The sequence below is a fragment of the Emys orbicularis genome, chromosome 1 (assembly GCF_028017835.1).
Source record: "Emys orbicularis isolate rEmyOrb1 chromosome 1, rEmyOrb1.hap1, whole genome shotgun sequence".
Lineage (NCBI taxonomy): Eukaryota > Metazoa > Chordata > Testudines > Emydidae > Emys > Emys orbicularis.
Window position 1 is genome coordinate 46,596,164 of NC_088683.1, and position 22,543 is coordinate 46,618,706.

General features: G+C 45.8%; 1 protein-coding gene across 1 annotated transcript in view; it reads right to left on the minus strand.

Moving 5' to 3' along the window:
- The window catches only part of PTPRZ1 (protein tyrosine phosphatase receptor type Z1), a 196,499-nt gene extending 174,636 nt beyond the window's left edge, over nucleotides 1–21,863 (minus strand). Inside the window, exon 1 of the mRNA XM_065401331.1 lies at nucleotides 21,261–21,863. Within this exon, the coding sequence (XP_065257403.1) occupies nucleotides 21,261–21,863 (603 nt within the window). The remainder of the gene's footprint in view (nucleotides 1–21,260) is intronic.
- Between the last annotated feature and the right edge of the window lie 680 nt (nucleotides 21,864–22,543).

Consider the following 22,543-nt stretch of genomic DNA (forward strand, 5'->3'; position numbering starts at 1 on the left):
TTTGGGAGTACTGATGTAATATGGCCATGCCTGTTATATTCTGTGCTAACTGTAGCTTCTGAGTCACCGTCAAGGCTAGCACATGTAGAGATCATATTACAATATACCTATTTGAGTCGACAATGGCATAAATAGCTGTTACAAGGTCCATATAATATCAGAAAGTAATGGTACTAATCCTCATGCTAAAGGTGAAGAAAGACTATTACAGGCTTCTTCATTTTTAAAACTTATTGGCAAAGAGTGGATAAACTCCCGCAGGACTGGGGTAGCGTTAACACCTCACAATGCCTTTTTCCTGGAGGTAGAGAACAGGCCTGAACAGGAAGAGAGAATGCCAGCACAGCATTTATGAGCATCTAGACAGATGGATCCTGGTTTCCCTGAAGAGCCTAGGGCTTTCCAGCTTCCGTTCTTAGCCCTTCACAAATGCCTGAATCCACCCCTTTGAGCACAACATGCAGAGGAGACTCCTTGAGGTGAACCACAGGTTTCCACTAGAGGGGAATATCTGGCCCTTTAAAATTCTGTAATGAGAAAATCTATCCCTATGCAAAAGGCAAGCAGAAGTCCTATATGCCACTAAGTCCCACATAAATCCTCAAAATAGGTCATAAGTGGTTCATATTCTTTGTTCTCCCCCATGTTGCCCCTCCCACACTCAAGAGTAAATTTCACCCTAAATATTTCCCTGTCCCCCCTCCAAATGCTTCAGTACATATTTTATAAACATTAATTAAAATTACTCATGAATATTATTTGAGTAACAACAAAACAGTGAGCTTTAGCGAGAAAAACACCCCAATCACCTTCCCACTCCCCACGGTCATTTGGGGATTACCATCCTACTTCTCTCTTTGCTACCTTGTCTCACTCTCAGCTTCATTCCTCAGCCCCCTGTGTTGAGTCCTGTTTTCCTGTCCTCAGCAAAGACAAATCTACACACCCTTAAAATTAATGGAGATATCCTATCTCCTAGAACTGGAAGGGACCTTGATAGGTCATTGACTCCAGCCCCCTGCCTTCACTAGCAGGACCAAGTACTGATTTTGCCCCAGATCCCTCAGTGGCCCCCTCAAGGATTGAACTCACAACCCTGGGTTTAGCAGGCCAATGCTCAAACCACTGAGCTATCCCTCCCACCCTACTTCTCTTCTTTATTAATTGCCACACCCTCCTTCTTCACAACAACTGCCCTATATCCTGTGGTTATTAGTTTTTTCATAATTAGATAAAGAGAGAGCATAACTTATTTATGTTTAAGTGCTTTGTAAGCTAACGATATAACTGTTTTATAGATAGTAATTCCATTATCAGAGAAATTCAGTCTCCTAGTAAAGTATATCATAAAAGAGGGAAGAGAATATTAGAATTAAGAGAAATCACATTCTATATTCCTTCTCTAATGTTATGCTTATTGCTTTAACTAGTCCAACTAGCGTCAATTAAATGCAAAAATCAGGCTGAGACAGAGACTGCATTCTAAATTAACCTACAGTAACCTGGATTATTTCCAAATTCTCAATTGGATGAATGGACTCATAGCCCACATACTGGCGGTGAACCAGTTTATTAAAGTGAGGATTAAGAGTCTCATCCATTCATTAAGAGATATCTGCTCTGTTATGTATTCCACAGTGGGCTTGGGTTGGGGGGGGGACTGGTGTTTTTGTTTTATTGCCTTGCATCATAGCTTTACCATCCCAGAGATCCACTTCCTGGGAGGACACAGCAGTACATTAACTCTGCCACACCCTCCTCCTCAGGACTTTAGTAGTCTGGCCCTCCAGCCATGTCACACTATAGTTCCCTCCCCTTTGAAGTATCAATAATCCAAACAAATAGTGCCCATCAAAATTGTGGTAGTCAAGACACCATCTTCCTCTCATCCTGGGCTCCTCTTCGGCCTCACTCTTTTTCCAGAGCAGCAGCTCACAGGGCTTCCCCCTGGAGTCCCTCAGCAAAATTAAAAAACTAGACAAAAATATAAACTATGCAACTTCCACCCACACCAGAGTTGAGTTTTTAGTCCATCTTAAATACTCCACAGTCCTCCATCCTTCAACAGAGACTAGCCCACAGGGCTACCTCCCTAAAGTCTTGCACCTTTTCCAAGGCCCCACACAGGAGCTAATTCCACTCCTGTAGTTTTGCCACAGTTCTCTCTTCACCTGGCCTCTGGCAGGCCTTCCCACACAGAGGGAACTCCAAGCCACCTCTTTCCAGGGTCTCCTCCCCCACCTGCACTGAACTCCTTCACTTTAACTGCTCTCTGAGCCTGACCCACCCTCCAGATGTGACAAGATGGGGCTAATAGAGATCACAAGCTCTAGTTAACCCTTTCTCAGCCAGTGTGTGGCTTATACACCCCATCACACCTGGTTTCAGTTTTACTTTTCTCTTCGGTTGTTACAATGTAACAACAATTACATTTGGGTTCACAGTTGTTAAATACTGGCAGATTCTGACTATAAGGTTTTAATACTCCATGTCCTATGCCCATCTTTTGGACTGTACCCTAGAGATAAAGAAAAAAACGACAAGCATATCGATATGCTAGGATACCCTTCTTCACTTCAGATTCTCCATTTTAGAAACCATCTGTACTAGTACCTACATTTATCTAATTTCATTTTGAATATACAAATCACTAAAATCTAGTAGAATCATAGAAGATTAGGGCTGGAAAAGACCTCAGGAGGTCATCTAGTCCAACCCCCTGCTCAAAGCAGGACCAACACCAACTAAATCGTCCCAGCCAGAGCTTTGTCAAGATGGGCCTTAAAAACCTCAAAGGATGGAGATTCCACCACCTCCCTAGGTAATCCATTCCAGTGCTTTACCAGCCTCCTAGTGAAATAGTTTTTCCTAATATGCAACCTAGACCTCCCCCACTGCAACTTGAGACCATTGCTCCTTTTTCTGTCATCTGCCACCATGGAGAACAGCTGAGCTCCAAACTCTTTGGAACCCCCCTTCAGTAGTTGAAGGCTGCTACCAAATCCTAATAATTTTCGTTGCCCTCCGCTAAACTCTCTCCAGTTGGTCCACATCCTTTCTGTAGTGGGGGGGCCCACAACTGGACGCAATACTCCAGATGTGGCTTCACCAGTGCCAAATAGAGGGGAATAATCACTTCCCTCAATCTGCTGGCAATGCTCCTACTAATGCAGCCCAATATGCCGTTAGCCTTTTTGGCAACAAGGGCACACTGCTGACTCATATCCAATTTCTTGTCCACTATAATCCCCAGGTCCTTTTCTGCAGAACTTCCTCTTAGCCAATCTGTCCCCAGCCTGTAGCAATGCATGGGATTCTTCCGTCCTAAGTGCAGGACTCTGCACTTGTCCTTGTTGAACCTCATCAGATTTCTTTTGGCCCAATCCTCCAATTTGTCTAGGTCACTCTGGACCCTTTTCCTACCCTCTAGTGTATTTACCTTTCCCCCCAGCTTAGTGTCATCCGTGAACTTGCTGAGGGTGCAATTAATCCCATCATCCAGATCATTAATGAAGATATTGAACAAAACCGGCCCCAGAACAAACTCCTGGGGCACTCCGCTTGATACCGGCTGCCAACTAGACATTGAGCCATTGATCACTACGTGTTGAGCCCAATGATCTAGCCACCTTATAGTCCATTTATCCAATCCATACTTTTTAAACTTGCTGGCAAGAATACTGTGGGAGACCATATCAAAAGCTTTGCTAAAGTCAAGATATATCATGTCCACCCATTCCCCTATATCCAGAGCCAGTTATCTCATCATAGAAGGCAATCAGGTGGTCAGGCATGACTTGTCTTTGGTGAAATCATGTTGACTATTTCTGATCACCTTCATCTCCTCCAAGTGCTTCAAAATGGATTCCTTGAGGACCTGCTCCATGATTTTTCCAGGGACTGAGATGAGGCTGACCGGTCTGTAGTTCCCCAGATTCTCCTTCTTCCCCTTTTAAAAGATGGGCACTATGTTTGCCTTTTTCTAATCATCTGGGATCTCCCCCGATCACCACGAGTTTTCCAAGATAATGGCCAATGGCTCTGCAATCACATCAGCCAACTCTCTCAGCACCCTCGGATGCATTACATCTGAACCCATGGACTTGTGCATGTCCAGCTTTTCTAAATAGTCCTCAACCTGTTCTTTCACCACTGTGGGCTGCTCACCTCCTCCCCATACTGTGTTGCCCAGTGCAGCATTCTGGGAGCTGACCTTGTCTGTGAAGACTGAGGCAAAAAAAGCATTAAGTACTTCAGCTTTTTCCACATCATCTGTCACTAGATTGCCTCCCTCATTCAGTAAGGGTTCCACAATTTCCCTGATCATCTTCTTGTTGCTAACATACCTGTAGAAACCCTTCTTGTTACCCTTCACATCCCTTGCTAGCTGCAACTCCAATTGTGCTTTGGCCTTCCTGATTACACCCCTGCATTCTCGAGTAATATTTTTAGACTCCTTCCTAGTCATCTGTCCAAGTTTCCACTTCTTGTAAGCTTCCTTTTTGTGTTTAAGCTCACCGAAGATTTCTCTGTTGAGCCAAGCTGGTCGCCTGCCATATTTGCTATTCTTTATGCACATCGGGATGTTTTTTTCCTGCACTCTCAATAAGGCTTCTTAAAAATACAGCCAGCGCTCCTGGACTCCTTACCCCCTCATATTAGCCTCACAAGGGATCCTACCCATCAGTTCCCTGAGGGAGTCAAAGTCTGCTTTTCTGAAGTCCAGGGTCCCTATTCTACTGCTCTCCTTTCTTCCTTTTGTCAGGATCCTGAACTCGATCATCTCATGGTTACTGCTGCCCAGGTTACCACTCACTCCTACTTCCCCTACCAATTCTTCCCTGTTTGTGAGCAGCAGGTCAAGAGGAGCATGGCCCCTAGTTAGTTTCTCCAGCACGTACACCAGGAAGTTGTTCCCAACACTCTCCAAAAACTTCCTGGATTGTCTGTGCACTGCTGTATTGCTCTCCCAGCAGATGTCAGGGTGATTGAAATCCCCCATGAGAACCAGGGCCAGTGATCTGGAAACTTCTGTTAGTTGTCCGAAGACAGCCTCGTCTACCTCATCCTCCTGGTCTGGTGTTCTATAGCAGACGCCCACCACGATATCACCCTTGTTGCTCTCAGCTCTAAACTTAACCCAAAGACTCTCAACAGGCTTTTCTCCAGTTTCATACCGGAGCTCTGAGCAATCATACTTCTGTCTTACATAGTAGTTCTATATGTGAGAGGACTAGAGGATTAGTCTCATAGATGGTTTCATCTTCTATCATTCACTACTGAAGCTATAGAGAAACTGTAAAACTACTGAATAGAAAGTATAATGGACCTATGTTAAGTTCTCAGGAGCTGACCTTGTTGAAGCAGGTGCTTTTGCAGATACCTAAACTCTGAGGACAGAACTTCCATTATTTAAATTCCAGTATTTCCTACCTTGCTAGCATATGGAGAGCAGCCTAGGGAAAACAAAAACAAAAAAACCCACCTTCTTAAATTGAGAGTATTTTCCCCTTTGCTTATGGTAACGCTTATCCTTGATCCAACCTCTTTCTTCTGTGGCCTTTTCCACTCCACCACAATACCAAATAGCAATTTTCCAGAACACCTCAAATGTCTGATGCAAAAAACAAAAAGCTTGACACATGAAATGTTAGAAGTTAGCAATAGCATCTTCAATCCCATTTTCTGCAACCTATAGGGCTTATATTGTCATTCCCAAACATGTAACTTTCATCAGAGCAGAGAGAAAAGTAAATTACCACAATTTAAGATGAAAAGATAAGCTAAATTCTGGTTGGTCCTGTGCAGAGGTGTGCAGCAGAAACCCACAATTAGAAGGTAAAAGATGACCACTCTCATTTCAAATGTCCAAAATATCACGGAGAGGCAGTCCTGCAGGACTCCATGACAAGAAGCACAGATGGGCATTATAAGGTATGGTCTTGGCATCTTGTGGTCTTAATGTGAACCTGTATTCTGAGATCAACTTAGGTTTCTCCTAAGTTGACTAGGAAATAGTTTCTTTATACAGCCCTCTGTGTTGTTTAGTCCTATTCTTAGGAATAACAGAGGCTGATTTCAGAATACAGTTGCATCCCCTCCATGCTAGTGAAAATGTGGCTTCTACCATTGTTTTCCTTGCCCTTTGATCTAATCATGACACTTCCCATTGCTTCAAATTCTTCATTCAACTCTCTATTCAACACCACATTAAAATTAAAGTTTTTGTCCTTGCCATCAAGAACTTGCAGAATTCCAACTTACCCTATATCCTAGAACTTGTATCCCACTGTGTCCAGGCACCTCCAATCTTCCAATACTACTGCCCTTAATGCCATGTTTTTTTCCTTCCTACTCCTGTCTCCAGGCGTTTTCTTGGGCTGTCCCTAATGTATGGAATGACGTTTCTATCCCAACATCACAAGCCATAACCTCTTTTCATTCAAACCCTTCCTAAAATCTCATTTATTCAAAGATGTTCAATAAATAAATACACACACCAAGTTATTTATTTATTCCCTCCTCTGGTTTTCCCCAATGTATCCTGTCTTCTGTGAGTCCATTAGCTGATGCTGAACAAACCAATAACTGATATTAAATAATGATAATAGCTCTACTATAGGTGCCACGGTCTTACTTTTTATTTGCTATACAATGGACAGTCGTAGGGACAGTGACTGTTTATAACTGAGCAAGAGTGCTTCTATTGGCCATGGTTTGCATATCATTAATGTGAAAATATTTTCTCAGCCAATTTCTTGCAAAAATGTTTTATGATATATGAAATTATATATTTTTCTGCCTCACACACCTTTTTTATTTAAAAAAATATATATTTCTCATAACCGTAATGGAATTCTGGATTTGGAAAAAAAAATGGGGATTTTCCTTTCTAAATGGCAAGTAGAACACACATCAACTTTATTTTTAAGAGTGAATGCAACCCAGCCAAGCATGTATTTCTTTATGACTACAGCCCTTGGTGGATTCCTAAAATAGTATTTTTATAATATATATTGCATCAGAAAGACCTTAGGGATGTTGTGTCCAATTAAAATCATGCTGAAATATAGCTAAAACCCATTTCTGACTATGTCCTCTCTGAACAAGAATACAAACTTACATTCTTTTTGATACTAAAGTTTTTCCACTCTCACATTCACACCAAAGGTCTTCCTAGCCCCAGTCTTAAGGAGTTCCACAATTTCCCCCAGATAGCATATAGCATGACTATGAATAACTACAAATCATACTGGGAATAGAGACTAGCTACTACTGCTTTAGGAAACCAGAAATGTCCTTCAATCTGTAATACTCTACTCCTGGGGGAATTCTGTGCTACTGTGTGTGCATAATTAATGAGCCGCACATACTTTTATTTTTTGTGCAGAAAAAAAACTTCTGCTGAAATGTTGCTGAAGTTCCACCTTTTACCCACCTGAGGGCGCTGTGGCAATAGAACACAGCAGCAGCTCCTGGCCAGTGAGGGAAGAGAAAGAGCCTGCCTTTTTCACAGGACCTGTCAGGCCAGGTCAGGAGACAGGGGCTCTGGGGAGACAGACAGTGTGGGGTGCTGCGGGGGGGATCAGATGAGGGATCATAAGGGCTAGTGGGGGAGGACAGATTGGGGCAGGGACTGAATGGGAGTGGAGGCACAGAGCCACAGGGAGGAGGGAGGTGCAGGGCCACATGGTGATGGGGGAGGAGGTGCAGAGCTACAGAGGCACAGAAGAATGGCTGGTGGGGGCACAGAGCTACATGGGGACAGGGGGAGGGGTGCAGTGCTATATGGGGATGGGGGAGTGGGTGCCTGAGTGGGGGTGGAGGGACATGTAGGCAGGGGGTAAAGGACACAAGAGGGTGCAGGAACACATGGGGACAGGGGCAGAATGGGAGAGGCTAGGAGTCAGCCAGGGTCTGCTTGCGGGAAGCTCCCTAACAATCCCTCCCCGCCCCCCCAAAAAAACGGTTCCATACTTTTTCCATCCATACCTAAAAACCCTCCAAATTCACACCCAGGCTCCTTCCCAACAATTTATTTCCCTCTTCCTCAGCTCCTCCATTACCCCTGACTCCCCCAAGCCTTTGCACTTCTTCGGAGAGATGCGGGAAATACGGTTCTGTATTGTAGTTTAAATGAATTATTACTCAGAGCTCTGTATTAATATGCCTAGTAAGGAATCTATTTGTCAAAAAACATTTCCTGAATCTTTTTTGTTGTCTGTATTGTTACAGACATACTTGCTGACAGGTATTTTGAAATAAATGACCAAAAATAATTGAAACTGGTGTGATGATATTGTGCTATTTTGACAAATAAAATATGCAGTATGTTAAAATATTGTGTGCAGAATTTTTAATTTTTTGGTGCAGAATTCCCCCAGGAGTAAATGTTCAGATCACACTCTATAGCATCCACAGATCACAAGCCTCCCTAGCTTGGGTAATGAAAGAGAAATTTTGGAATCAAATGTGGGCCTCCCTTATTATACATCAGAGCAATGTTAGGCCACTGGTTTGGTTTTTTTATGAGTAAATGTAACATGCTAAAATAACTTCCATTTCATCCCAAGTGTGTTTCAAACAACACATTTACATTAAAATCAAACAAGACTACACTTTTTGATGTTAATTTAAACAATTTATAATTATCATTATGGTCTGACTCTCACAGTCTTTCCTCAGTTATTATTATTTATTGACTCTATTTACTGACTGGACTAGGCTCCCCTGGGACTGAATGCTATATAAATGTAACCCACAAACCTCCTGGGTGTGGTGTTCTGTCCCATCTAGTGGCACAGAGACCACAGAGAGAGAGAGAGAGAGAGATTAATGAGTCTGCTCTACAGCCTTTGCTAACAGCCATATGGCTTTTAGCTCATGCAGTAGAGGAGTGGTGGGCAACCTGTGGCCCATCAGGGTAATCCACTGGTGGACCACGAGACAGTTTGTTTACATTGACCGTGGCCCAGTGGTCCCCAGTGGCCGGGAACTGCGGCCTTTACTTGCGGGCCGCAGGTTGCCCACCACTTGAGTAGAGGCTCATGCATTTAGCTCCAGGGGTCCCAGGTTTGATCCTGCCCGCCGACGACTGGGGTCTGTCAGCATTACGTAAATACAAACAGAAGGCTAATACCTTCCTCAACTGCTTATCATAAAAGACAATTGGTGTTTTGCCAGACTACAGTAGCAGGATTTGTCCCTTTCTTAGGCCTGGTCTACACTAGGAGTTTATGTCGAATTTAGCGCCGTTACATCGAATTAACTCTGCACCCGTCCACACCACGAAGCTATTTAGTTCGACATAGAGGGCTCTTAAATTAGACTTCTGTACTCCTCCCCAACGAGGGGAGTAGCGCTAAATTCGACATGGCCATGTCGAATTAGGCTAGGTGTGGATGGAAATCGACGCTAATAGCTCCGGGAGCTATCCCACAGTGCACCACTCTGTTGACGCTCTGTACAGCAGTCCGAGCTCGGATGCTCTGACCAGCCACACAGGAAAAGCCCCGGGAAAATTTGAATTCCTTTTCCTGTCTGGGCAGTTTGAATCTCATTTCCTGTTTGGACATCGTGGCGAGCTCAGCAGCACTGGCAACGATGCAGAGCTCTCCAGCAGAGATGGCCGTGCAATCTCAGAATAGAAAGAGGGCCCCAGCATGGACTGATTGGGAAGTCTTGGATCTGATCGCTGTGTGGGGCGATGAGTCCGTGCTTTCCGAGCTGCGCTCCAAAAGACGGAATGCAAAGATCTATGAGAAGATCTCTAAAGCCATGGCAGAGAGAGGATACAGCCGGGATGCAATGCAGTGCCGCGTGAAAATCAAGGAGCTGAGACAAGGCTACCAGAAGACCAAAGAGGCAAACGGACGCTCCGGATCCCAGCCCCAGACATCCCGTTTCTACGAGGCACTGCATTCCATCCTAGGTGCGGCCGCCACCACTACCCCACCACTGACCGTGGACTCTGAGGATGGGATATTGTCGACGGCCGCTTCCTCGGACATGTTAGCGGATGGGGAAGATGAGGAAGAAGATGAGGAGGACGAGGCAGTCGACAGCGCTTACAATGTTGATTTCCCCGACAGCCAGGATCTCTTCATCACCCTTACAGAGATCCCCTACCAACCATCCCCAGCCGTTAACCCGGACACAGAATCAGGGGAAGGATCACTCAGTAAGTGTTTAAAACATCTAAACATTTATTTTTTACAGAACAGTAATATTAACAATATTAACAATGGGTTTTGCATGATTACTTTGCCCTAGGCGCTTAACGGTTCAGTCCCTGGCAGTGCAACTACTAAAAAAAAATCTAACAATGTCCCGTTTAGCATGATTGTTCTGCCCAAGCCGCTCTACTGTTTAGTCCCTGCCAGTGCAGCTACAGTAAAATCCGGTCTATATGTCCGGGGATAGAGCAGAAATCCTCCATGGACATCTCCACGAAGCTCTCCTGGAGGTAATTGGAAAGCCTTTGCATCAGGTTCCTGGGGAGAGCGGCCTTATTGGGTCCTCCGTAGTAGCAAACATTTCCGCGCCAGGAGACAAGCAAGTACTCCGGGATCATTGCCCTGAAGAGCATGGCAGCATACGGCCCTGGTCTTTGCAGGCTTTCCCGAAGCATCCTTTCTTTTTCCGTCTCTGAAATCCTCATCAGAGTGATGTCGCTCATGGTGACCTGCTTTGAATTAGGATGGGGAATGTTAGTATTGGGACTGCTTGCCTGTTCCTTTACAGAACTGTAACCGGCGGTTTACAGCCACGCGGTGGAGGCGGGAGAGGGGCAGCATACAGGGATCTTTCCCTGGGACAGCCGCGAGGGGGTGGGACAGGGGCAGAGTTCATGCTTGCCGGATTGCTGGCAGCAGGGACTGGCATTGCTTTCAATGTGAAAGGAGGCCAGTGCTACTATTAAAGTTTTAAGCAGCCACAAGTCTACGGCTTACCATGTCTGCCTGCTACACAAATTCCGGTGTCCTGCCCCGCTTCTCTGATCTGCACTGCAAGACCCCAGGCACTGAATGCGAAGGCCGAAAATTCGACCTTGTCCTGAGTGCGCATGTGATAGGTGCTGTGCATGGTCTTGTTCACAGAGAAAGACTATATTCTTTGTTCACAACTAAATTTATCTTTCTGAGGAATTCACTCCCTTTTTCCCATTCCCACAGCTGCGACTGTCTCCCGACCTAGCCTGGCATCACACTCCCAGAGGCTAGCGCAGATTAGGCGTAGGAAGAAGAGGACACGGGAGGACATGTTCTCAGAACTTATGGGCTGCTCCCGAGCCCAGGCAGCCCAGCAGACCCAGTGGAGGGATAACTTGTCCCAAATGCACCGATCACACATGGAACGGGAGGAGAGGTGGCGGCAGGAAGACCAGCAGGCGACTCAAACGCTGCTTGGACTAATGAGGGAGCAAACGGACAGGCTCCGGCGCCTTGTGGATGTTCTGCAGGACCGGAGGCAGGAGGACAGAGCCCCGCTGCAGTCTATCTGTAACCGCCCTCCCCCGCCACCAAGTCCCATACCCCCCTCACTCAAAGTCCAAAGAAGGAGGGGCGGCAGAGTCCGTGAAAACTCTCACTCCACCCCTGCAGACTGCTCTACTACTAGAAGGCTCTCATTCCCCAAAATTTGACAAGTCCTTTCCTTCCCGCCTCACCCAAGCCCCCATCCAAGTTTCACCCCCCAGTTTCATGTGTAGTTGCTAATAAAAAATACGTTTCTGTTAATTACTGTTTCCATCATGTTCTTTTAGAGGAGAGTCTGTCTGAAGGGGGGGGAAGGAGGTTGGTAATTGGACAGGACAGTCACCTTTACCAGGGTACAGAGGCGGGGGCAGGTTCAGCAGCAGGGCACACACACAGTGCAGTCACTAGTTACCCTGGTCAGTCTGGGAGGTGGTTTTCATGTTCTGTGGTGGGGGGGTGGGGGTTGCTCTGTGACTTTGTGGCGGGGGAGGGCAGTTAGAGATCTTATGCAGCGGTCCTTATCCCGGATCACAGAGCCACGCAGCAGGGGATCTGTAACCGTCCTCCCCCTGCCACAAAGTCACACAGCCCCCACACACACAGAGTTCCGAACAGGAGGGGTGGCAGGCTCCGTTGAAACAACCAGTCCACCACTGCGGAGCCTGTCATTCCTGGAGTTTAGAAGCGTCATTTGCATCACTACACTACACCCGCTCCCCACCACAGTCTGCGTCCCAGGTTCAACACTTTCCCGCGAAAACAGTAATAAAGAAAACGGTGTTCATTAACAAAATTAAAGTGATTTTATTTTTAAACGTGTGTTGGAAGGGGGGGAACGGGGTATGTAACTGGAGAGGATACTGAACATTTAGTGGGTAAAGAAACGGGGGCAGGTTCAGCTTCTCTGTACACAAACTTAAAAGTCACAGGTTACCCTGCTCACTCAGGAACCTAGCTTTCAAAGCCTCCTGGATGCACAGCGCATCCCGCTGGGATCTTCTAATCGCCCGGCTGTCTGGCTGGGCGTAATCAGCAGCCAGGCTATTTGCCTCAACCTCCCACCCCGCCATAAAGGTCTCCCCCTTGCTCTCACAGAGATTGTGGAGCACACAGCAAGCTGCAATAACAATGGGGATATTGGTTTCGCTGAGATCACAGCGAGTCAGTAAGCTTCTCCATCTCCCCTTGAGACGGCCAAAAGCACACTCCACCACCATTCTGCACTTGCTCAGCCGGTAGTTGAAGAGTTCTTTTTCAGTGTCCAGGGCGCCAGTATAGGGCTTCATGAGCCAGGGCATTAGCGGGTAGGCTGGGTCCCCGAGGATGACTATAGGCATCTCCACATCCCCAAGAGTTACTTTGTGGTCCGGGAAGTAAATACCTTCCTGCAGCCGTCTAAACAGACCTGAGTTCCTGAAAACACGAGCGTCATGAACCTTGCCCGGCCATCCGACGTTGATGTTTGTAAAACGTCCCCTATGGTCCACCAGTGCTTGCAGCACCATTGAAAAGTAGCCCTTTCGGTTGATGTACTGGCTGGCCTGGTGCTCCGGTCCCAGGATAGGGATGTGAGTTCCATCTATAGCCCCACCGCAGTTTGGGAATCCCATCGCGGCGAAGCCATCTATGATGACCTGCGCGTTTCCCAGGGTCACTACCTTTGAGAGCAGTACCTCAATGATTGCGTTGGCTACTTGCATGACAACAACCCCCACGTTAGATTTGCCCATGCCAAAGTAGTTCGCGACTGACCGGTAGCTGTCTGGCGTTGCAAGCTTCCAGAGGGCTATGGCTACTCGCTTCTGGACAGTCAGGGCTGCTCGCATCTGGGTGTCATTGCGCTTCAGGGCAGGGGACAGCAACTCACAAAGTTCCATGAAAGTCCCCTTCCGCATGCGAAAGTTTTGCAGCCACTGTGATTCATCCCAGTCCTGCAGCACTATGCGGTCCCACCAGTCCGTGCTTGTTTCCCGGGCCCAGAATCGCCGTTCCACAACATCAACATGACCCATTGCCACCGTGATGTCCTCGGCGCGGGGTCCCGTGCTTTCTGACAGGTCTGTGCCACTCTCAGACTTCAGACCCTCACCGCGCTGCCGTAGCCTCCTCGCCTGATTTCTCTGCATCTGCCTCTGGGAAAGGTGGATGATAAGCTGCGAGGTGTTGACAACGGCCATAACTGCAGCGATGGTCGCAGCGGGCTCCATGCTCGCAGTGCTGTGGCGTCCGCGCTGTCACTGACCAGAAAAGTGCGCAAACTGATTTCTCGCCGGCACTTTCAGGGAGGGAGGGTGGTAGTGACGGACGGATGACGACAGTTACCCAAAAGCACCCTCGACACATTTTTTTACCCAGAAGGCATTGGCGGCTCGACCCAGAATTCCAATGGGCAGCGGGGACTGCGGGAACTGTGGGATAGCTGCCCACAGTGCACCGCTTCCAATGTCGACGCTTTCCCCGTTAGTGTGGACTCACAAAGTCGAATTACTGTCCTTAGTGTGGACACACACGTTCGATTTTGTAATATTGATTCCACATATTCGATTTAAGTAAAATCGAACTACTCTCGTAGTGTAGACATACCCTTAGGTTACTCTTTCTTTTCAGATGAGAGCTCTCCTCTTTAAACAGCAGAGAATACAGTTTTAACTACAATTAAAGTCCATTGGGCCCATTTCTGAAATCCTTGTGAACTCCTTGTCCTTTAAGGGACTTTGGTGAGCAAACCTCTTTACAGCTCCTCCCATTTAGCTCAGTGGGATGTTTGGAGTTTTGCAGGAATGTAGAATTGTTGCCCTCATTTGCAACAACAGTGAGTAAATTTTTCTTAAATTTTCTAGTAACAATTATAAAGGGTTCTAGGAAGTACTGTTAATGTCCCTTTGCTTAGCAAACTGTCACCCTTTATCTTTGCCCAGCAGTCCAGAATTTCATTACAAAATTTGTCATTTATCAGAAGGCATTAAAAATACTGGAAAATCTCCTTTTATTAGGTGTTTTTATTTTTTAAAGAAGGGTTCTTTAGTTCTGAAAAAAATAAAGGTAGGTAGGTTTTCATTCAGCACTTGCTTGCCTAATTTAAACCCTTTGTGCATGTCAGAGCTGGTATTCATGGCCTGTTTTGAACCTTTACTTGCAATGTGTATTGTTGTAACATATTTGGGATCAATTGTGCTGAGTAAGCATTGTTGAAGACCGGCACAACCCCAGCAGGTGCAGTGGGAGGCACTGTACCTCAGAGAGTATCACAGAGTCTTGGAGCTTCCTGGTGTCCAGGGGGAAGTGAACTTTCTCTGCTACAGCACCCTGCTTGCTTTCCCAGCCAGATCCACTGACCTCTGTGGAAAGGTCAGGGTCATAGTTATGGCTCTTCCCTGCCACTTTTGTGGTGGCCAGTGCCCATACAGGTGTAAACAGACCTCTCAGAATAGGGTTATTGTGTTATCATTCAAAGTACATCCGAGGGTCACCGCATCCCTAAACCACCGACCAAGATTTAGCAATGGTTCATCACAGTGGAGGTATAATTTACTCGGCAAGCGAGAGCTGGGGGTGGTGGTGTGTTACACCATGACAAAAAGGTTATTTAATGGTAGCAAAGATAATATAAATGGTTAACCCAAAAAAATAACATAATGGGGATTTTATTTAAACCAGAACAAATGGAACTGGATTTGACCTACCTACAACATTAAATAGATGAAGAATATAGATAATAAACAAAATTAGAACAATTTGAATATATATATATATATATATATATACACACACACACACACACACATTATATATATATATCACACACACACACACACAGTCTCTCTCTCTCTAGCTTACTACTAAGTGTACTTAACTAAATGTAACCTTAATAAAGAAATATATCTATATCGATCTTTGCATGCACAGGCCTCTTTTAGGTTATTATTATAGTTCAAAGTTCCCCTTTCCCAAATCTCTAACTTAGTGCTGTCTAATGCCCAACTCAGTCTTTGACCCTCAAGTGCCTCTCATGACTTCCTGAAAAGATGGACTGGATTGCAGTGATTCTTGCTTGCAGGGGTGCACATTAGACCAGACCCATGGGATCTGAAGGACCTTTGGTTTTCCTGTTCCGAATCTCCGGGACAACATGAATCAATGACAGGAGATGACCAGAACCGATGATCAGGAACACACCATCAAACACAGATTTACTCAACGAGCCAGCTTCCAAATGAAGGGACCCTCTCCTGCATGTCTGTCTATCCTGCCCTCACCCCCTGCCCATGTTTCTCTTACTTTACTCACAGACTCTTGATTTTTTTCTGTCTCTATCTTTTAGTCTCCCCACTGCCTGCCTCTGTCCCTTCACCATCCCCCTCTTCTCCTCAAATTGTCAGTTTCCCTCCTGCTGAGGGGAGAGACCACCTCCTCTCCATAGAGAAATGACAGTGCATTCACCTGAGCACACCCTAAATCATATGGCCCCGTACACAGTCGAATCCCTTTACTGTATTTACATGGGCTACAGGAAGGAGCAGTCTCTAGCACTTGAGGGAGGGCTGGACTGCAACTTTCTCTGGTTGCTGTGTGGGATTGACATGAATAGGGAGGCAAATATAATATACCGAGTACAGCGGCAATGGTCAGTGTCAAAAAGTCAACATTTACCACTGTGTTTTAACTATTGGTATCTGACACACTGTAATATTTTCCTATAGTTAGAATAGGAGATAATGCTGGTATCTTGGGACACTACTGTGTGGTAATTGTCAGTAAAATGTCAAATTTCAAATGGTGACCAATGTATCTTCTGATCTCTAATGTTTGATTTGTGACCTCTACATTAGCAAGCCAGATCACCAAGTAGGAACTAGATATTACTTTGGAACATGTGCTCCAAGACCACACAGAACTGAGATGGCAGCTAATGAAAGATGTAACCTTGTTTTCGCATGCAGGGCCGGCTCCAGGGTTTTGGCCGCCCCAAGCAGCCAAAAAAAAAAAAGCCGCGATCGCGATCTGCGGCGCCAATTCGGCGGGAGGTCCTTCGCTCCGAGCGGGAGTGAGGGACCGTCCGCCGAATTGCCGCCGAATAGCTGGACGTGACGTCCCTCTCCGGAGTGGCCGCCCCAAGCACCTGCTTGCCAGGCTGGTGCCTGAAGCCGGCCTGTTCGCATGTTCCAGCGGCGCATGTTAAAAGCCTCACCTTTTAGCATGAAGACACTATCAAAATGAAACAGGGTGCTATTATTTCTTACAAATGTGACCCTTATGAGGAGCCAAACAGTGACAGTGGTCTGTTAGCCATTGTTGAATGCCACACGTGAGCGAAAAAAATCAGTTTTCTAAACCTTGAAAGTCACCTACCACATTTTTGGGGCATGCATAGTCATTAAATGAAAGATGTCCCTAGCCTCTGTTTGCCAGAAGCTGGAAATGAGCGACGGGCTGGATCACTTGATGATTACCTATTCTGTTCATTCCCTCTGGGGCACCTGGCACTGGCCACTGTCGGAAGACAGGATACTGGGCTAGATGGACCCTTGGTCTGACCCAGTAGGGCCATTCTTATGTATTCTAATGAGAAAGATACACTTGTTTTATGGATGTCCCATTCAACTTAAGTATTCCCTTTACCACGCTACAGCTATGCTGTGGCATGGCTGACATCACAAATGCACAGATTTGTCACATTCTTTTCACTTCACTGACTTAGACACAACATGCCACAAAATGCTCACCTACTGTTTCCATTCAGAATCTGATTACTCGATAAAAGTAAATGGTACTTGATGGCATGAACAACATAGCAGTTACAAATATTTGGCCTAGATGTTATATCTAATATTAATAGAAAACATTGTTAGAGATAATATATTGGGAATAAAATTTCAGACCAGCTGGTTTGACCCAAGTCTTCTAGCATAAGCATAACTATGACTTAATTTATCTGAGTACCGTTACATTTAAGACCACTACATTCAGATGATGAGAAGAGCTGCTATTTGTCAGCAGAAGCAGGGTACCTTAGCCCAAGAACATTTGTAATATTAACCCCACTTCTTTGCATTTATATAGTACTTTTCATCCCAAAGAGCTTTTTAAAAGGTTGGGGAGTTACCTCCATTTTATAGATTATATAAGTGACATGCCCAAGATTGCACAGCATGCCAGTGGCAGTCAGAACTAGTAACTAGGTCTCATGACTCCCAGTCCCATGCTTTCATCACTAGATCAAACTGCATCCACATATGTAAATTTAGACGCAAATGTAATTCTAGTTATTGGTTAAAATACTGATCACAGATAAGGGGAATACAAATATAGGAACTACTCTCCCTGCCATCTGAATGGAAGTCTGCTTCCCTGTACATACACTGTAGATCTCCGTAGACTATGAAGGAGTCTACCTATATCATTTCCTGACAGTAGGATTTTGCCCATCATCATGCTACACAACACTAACATAGCATTTTCTTCTTGAAAGTACTTATAAATTCTCACAACATGCCTTGGAGGAAGGTTAGTATTAGTAAGCCCATTTTACAGACAGGCAGCTAAGACAGAGTGTTTAAATGACTTGCCCACGGCTGCAGAGGCCAGGATGAGAACTCAGGTGTTCCTAGCACCCACTCTTGAGCTAAGGTCTATAGAATGCCTAAGTCTATAAAATGAAAACCTCCTTCTATTATGTAAATAGCTATATTTCTCATAAACACAGAAGTACAGAGGTATTACATCAATAAGCATAGCAATAACATTTCCTCTTTAAATTAAAATCCTGCAGGTCTGTAGAGAGAGATTATTTTTACCTGTATTGATAGATCATTTTGTTTGGTAAATGAAGTTTCAAAACCAACTAATGTTCATACACTGCCTCTTGAGATATGTTTCCAGAAGCAAAATGGGGAAAAATTGTAAATAAATTATTTTGATGTAGAAACATTACCAGAATGTTTGTTTCCCTAGGGAGCAATATTGAAGAATATTTTTCACTTATTTGAACATAATTAAGAAGCATTTATTAAACAATTTATCAAAGTAAACAAAATGTTTTTGAATATTCTTTGCCTGGGAACACTTTGTTTTGCATGTAATATATGAGTACAATAGCTAAAAGATATCCATGCAACCTTAAAATTAAAGCTTTTCTGTGGTGCCTTTATTCTAGATACTTAAATATGTATATTCATAAATAATTCTTAAGTATAGAGAGACTACAAGCAAATTCTGTACTGCTTTATACCAGAGCCTTTGGTACCTCTCTCCTTAATTTTGATCATCTTATGAAAAATTAATAGTATGGGGATACATTTTGGCAGATGCTATTTCTGAGCCTACAACCAGCAAAAACACATCCATCACAAGTCATGCAGAGCAGAAGATGGCCTCAAAGATTCTGCGTCTTGGAAAAAGTCACAGCAACACCAACCTTCAGGGGCGTAACAGGGCACAGACTAGGGATCTGGGGTGTAGTGTGCATTTTTAAACACATACTATATTCACTCAGGCCTGACTGACCTCAGGCCTCAATGTATAGTTTCCATGCACAATTTTCCTACTCTTGAAAGGAACAAACTGTTCTGGTCTCAGCCAGGCCATGGGTGCACATTAATGCTGCTTTTTCAACCTATTGATACATTCACTCTCAAAGGTAAGGCAAGGAAGAGTGTGCCTATGGTGACTAAATGTCCCAATTTTATAGGGTCAGTCCCAATATTCGGGGCTTTGTCTTATATCAGCACCTATTACCCCTCACCCTGTCCTGATTTTTCACACTTACTATCTGGACACCATAGGTGTGCCCATTATGTCCCTTTCCAGCAGCCTGTTTGAATGTAGCCTTATACTTATGTACATGCAAGTTAAAGAATTTCTGTAAGAGGACATGAAAGTAAACTTCTTCATATTCTCTTCTCTCTCTTCAGATCATAAATACATGTAACTGCAGATAGCCTAAAACCTGGCCAGTCTCCTCTGCAATACAGAAATGCCTAAAAGGTTGCACATCTAGTTTTGGAAATAGCAATAATAAATCTGTGTTTTGATCTTTTGTCATGCACTGGATATCTAAAATTTGTAGCTGTTCTGTAAATATATCTCACCAGTGCAAGTTGAACATTTATTTCCTGTTCTGGACTGATCGAAAGCTTTTCAATCTCAAACAAGTTATAACTGCCCATTTCAAAGGATTGAGAAATGCTTTGTAAATCTAAAATAATCATCATCATAATACTTAGGACTTATCTAATGCTTTATATCTGCCAAACATTGCACAAACTAACTAATTAAGGGGCTTGGTTGCGTCTTTAAGGCTTTGCCCTGCATTGGGGGAGGTCTGAGATGTACTAAGTCAATGGAAACTCGGGGCGGTATTGTGCTTCAGAGAAGCTGAGTGACTCAGTGGGGAAATGGTTCTATTGTCGCCACTCTATCCAATGGAGCTGGTTTACAGTGAAAAGGAGCAAATGTTTTACCCTCCTTAAGGATGGTGCAGCTGCTGCCTGCTCTGTGAATCTGGGAGGTATTATATCTGCCTGAAGCAAAATGCATCTTGGAGCTCCAGCTAGGATGGTGCAACTACACACACAGTTCCCAACACAGGGATGCAGATTAATGACACAGTTATACAACTGCACCCTTTAAGGGTGCAGCATGCGCTTTTCTGCCAGACCAATTCTGTTTCGGATACATTGAAATGGAGATCTGCCAAGACTGAAATGTGTATGGTCTTCTGGGATATGCAATCCCTCGGAGGCTGCCCAATTTGTACAAAGCCCCAGATGTACAGCAGCCCGACTTATCCAGAAGTAAACTCTGCACTGTCGACCAGGCTACAAAATTACAAACAACCAAGAATGAGAGAGACTCTCCTCTCAAGCAGCTGGGCAGCAGGGAGATCTGATACTGCTTGAGAGGATAATTTTTCTCATCTTCTTTAACAATGCTCCCTACCCCTACACCGTCCCATTCACAAGGGAAGACTTGTTCCAGGCCTAAGCTATTATTATTAGCCTAACTTTGTGCTAGGAATCAAAGGGCTTTCCCACCCTAAATATTTCTACTTTTATTTATATATTACAGTAGCGCCCGGAGGCCCCAATCAAGAGCATGGTCACATTGTATCATACAAGTACATAAAACAACATGGACCCTATTGCAAAGAGCTTGTCTGGAAAGGAGTCCTGGAAATCACTGTTACTAATGGTGACCCCCCCAACCTAGAAAACACTATCATAATAGACTCCTTTCTACAACCCTGGCAGTTGTCATACTGTGGGGAATTATCACTCTTTTGGTTCCTGTAGAAAGGGTTCATCTGGGCTTGTCCCTCTCCGAGGCGGCGAGGAACCGCCTCCCTTAGTCCCTGCACTGGCCCCTGGGGAATCAGTCGGCCACAGGAGTCCTGGCTCAAGCCATCCGGCAGGGGCTGAGCACACACAGGTAACAGTTAGCAGTTAACAGGCCCAGGCCCTGGGTCAGGGCGTGGCAGTAATGAGTCACAGCTCAGGCCCTTGGGCAGGGGCTGAGCAAACACAGGTAACTAGCACATCCAGGCTTCAGGCTCCAAGTGGCCTGGGAGAGGGGGAGACTGCCACCCACGCGTTGGGTGGCAGGGGGCGGACGCAGGCCCTCCCACTCCACTGCATCCCAGCCCGGGGCCCTAGCAGCGGCCAATGGCCCGCTGCTGTGTCAGTGGGGATCCCGGCCACAACACACTGACATGCATTCCGGCAGTGTTGCAGCCAGACTCGGGTCGGCTGCCTCAGGGCTACTTCCCAACTCCCCCTCTGGAGGTACCTGGGTCAAAGTGGTGTCCTCAGGGGGGTCGATCACCATTGGCTCCTTGGGGTAGCTGGCAAGGGGTAAGCTCAGCGACTCTTCTGGGTAGCTGGCGAGGGGTAGGCTCAGCAACTCTCCCACATGCTGATCCGTGTCAAGCATTGGCCAGTCAGGCCAGTCTCCAGGTCCGCCGCTGGTTGCTGGAGTCTCCCCAGTGGGAGCTGGGCCAAAGGCGTCTGGCCTCTCCAGTAGCTGCCTCTCGAGTGAGCTATGGGGTTGGGCTCTTATACTTCCTGTCCGGTACCTGACCCTCTCGGGGGCAGGCTTGGAGTGCTCTGGCTCCGCCCACTCTGGTGTTCGGCAGAGCTCGTCCCTCTCTGGGCCGGCGGGGAACCACACCGCCTCCCTACGGTTCCATAGCCCATTTAAATAATCTTCTTGGCATTTCTGTTGAGCAGAATCTTTATCTCCAGCTCTGAGAAACAGCAGGCTTGGGTGACCACATAAAGCTGAATTTGCCATCATGTGGCTGTTTCCACAGGTTGTGCTGCTTTGAGGCAGTATTTCCTGGGATGCTTGTGGTGCAACCACAAAAGGCCTATTTGGCCTGGATAGGACCATTTTATATGAAAATGTTATTAGCCAGGGTAATTTTTATTCATTTAACCCAGGGATCGGCAACTTTTGATACGTGGCCCGCCAGGGTAAGACTCCCATTGAAACCAATGGAAAGATTTCTGCTGATTGCAGTGGAACTTGGATCAGGCCTTCACAGCAAGAATAGGGCCCAAAGACTTTATATAGTAATGCATTAGATATTAAAAACAGTACATTTTGTGAATAATGTAACTTTCTTAGTGGTGTTGTTGGGGGAATAACTCTAAACTAGAGTTCTAGTTAAAAAGTAAATAAAAGGTTAAATCAGGGATCGGCAACCTTCGGCGCGCGGCCCACCAGGGTAAGCACCCTGGTGGGCCGGGCCGGTTTGTTTACCTGCCGCGTCCGCAGGTTCGGCCGATCGCGGCTCCCAGTGCCGCGGTTCGCCGCTCCAGGCCAATGGGGGCTGCGGGAAGCGGTGTGGGCCGAGCAATGTGCTGGGTATGGCTTCCCGCACCAAAAAGCGGTGCCCCCAATTTTTTTTTTTTACAGCATTCCTGGGCTGGGCTGCCGGTGGCACGCTGACACATGCAGCTCAGACTCCCTCTCCCAGCGCAGCAGCCGCTCCACTTCTCCCGCCTCCCAGGCTTGCAGTGCCAATCAGCTGTTTGGCGCCGCAAGCCTGGGAGGGGAGGAGAATTAGA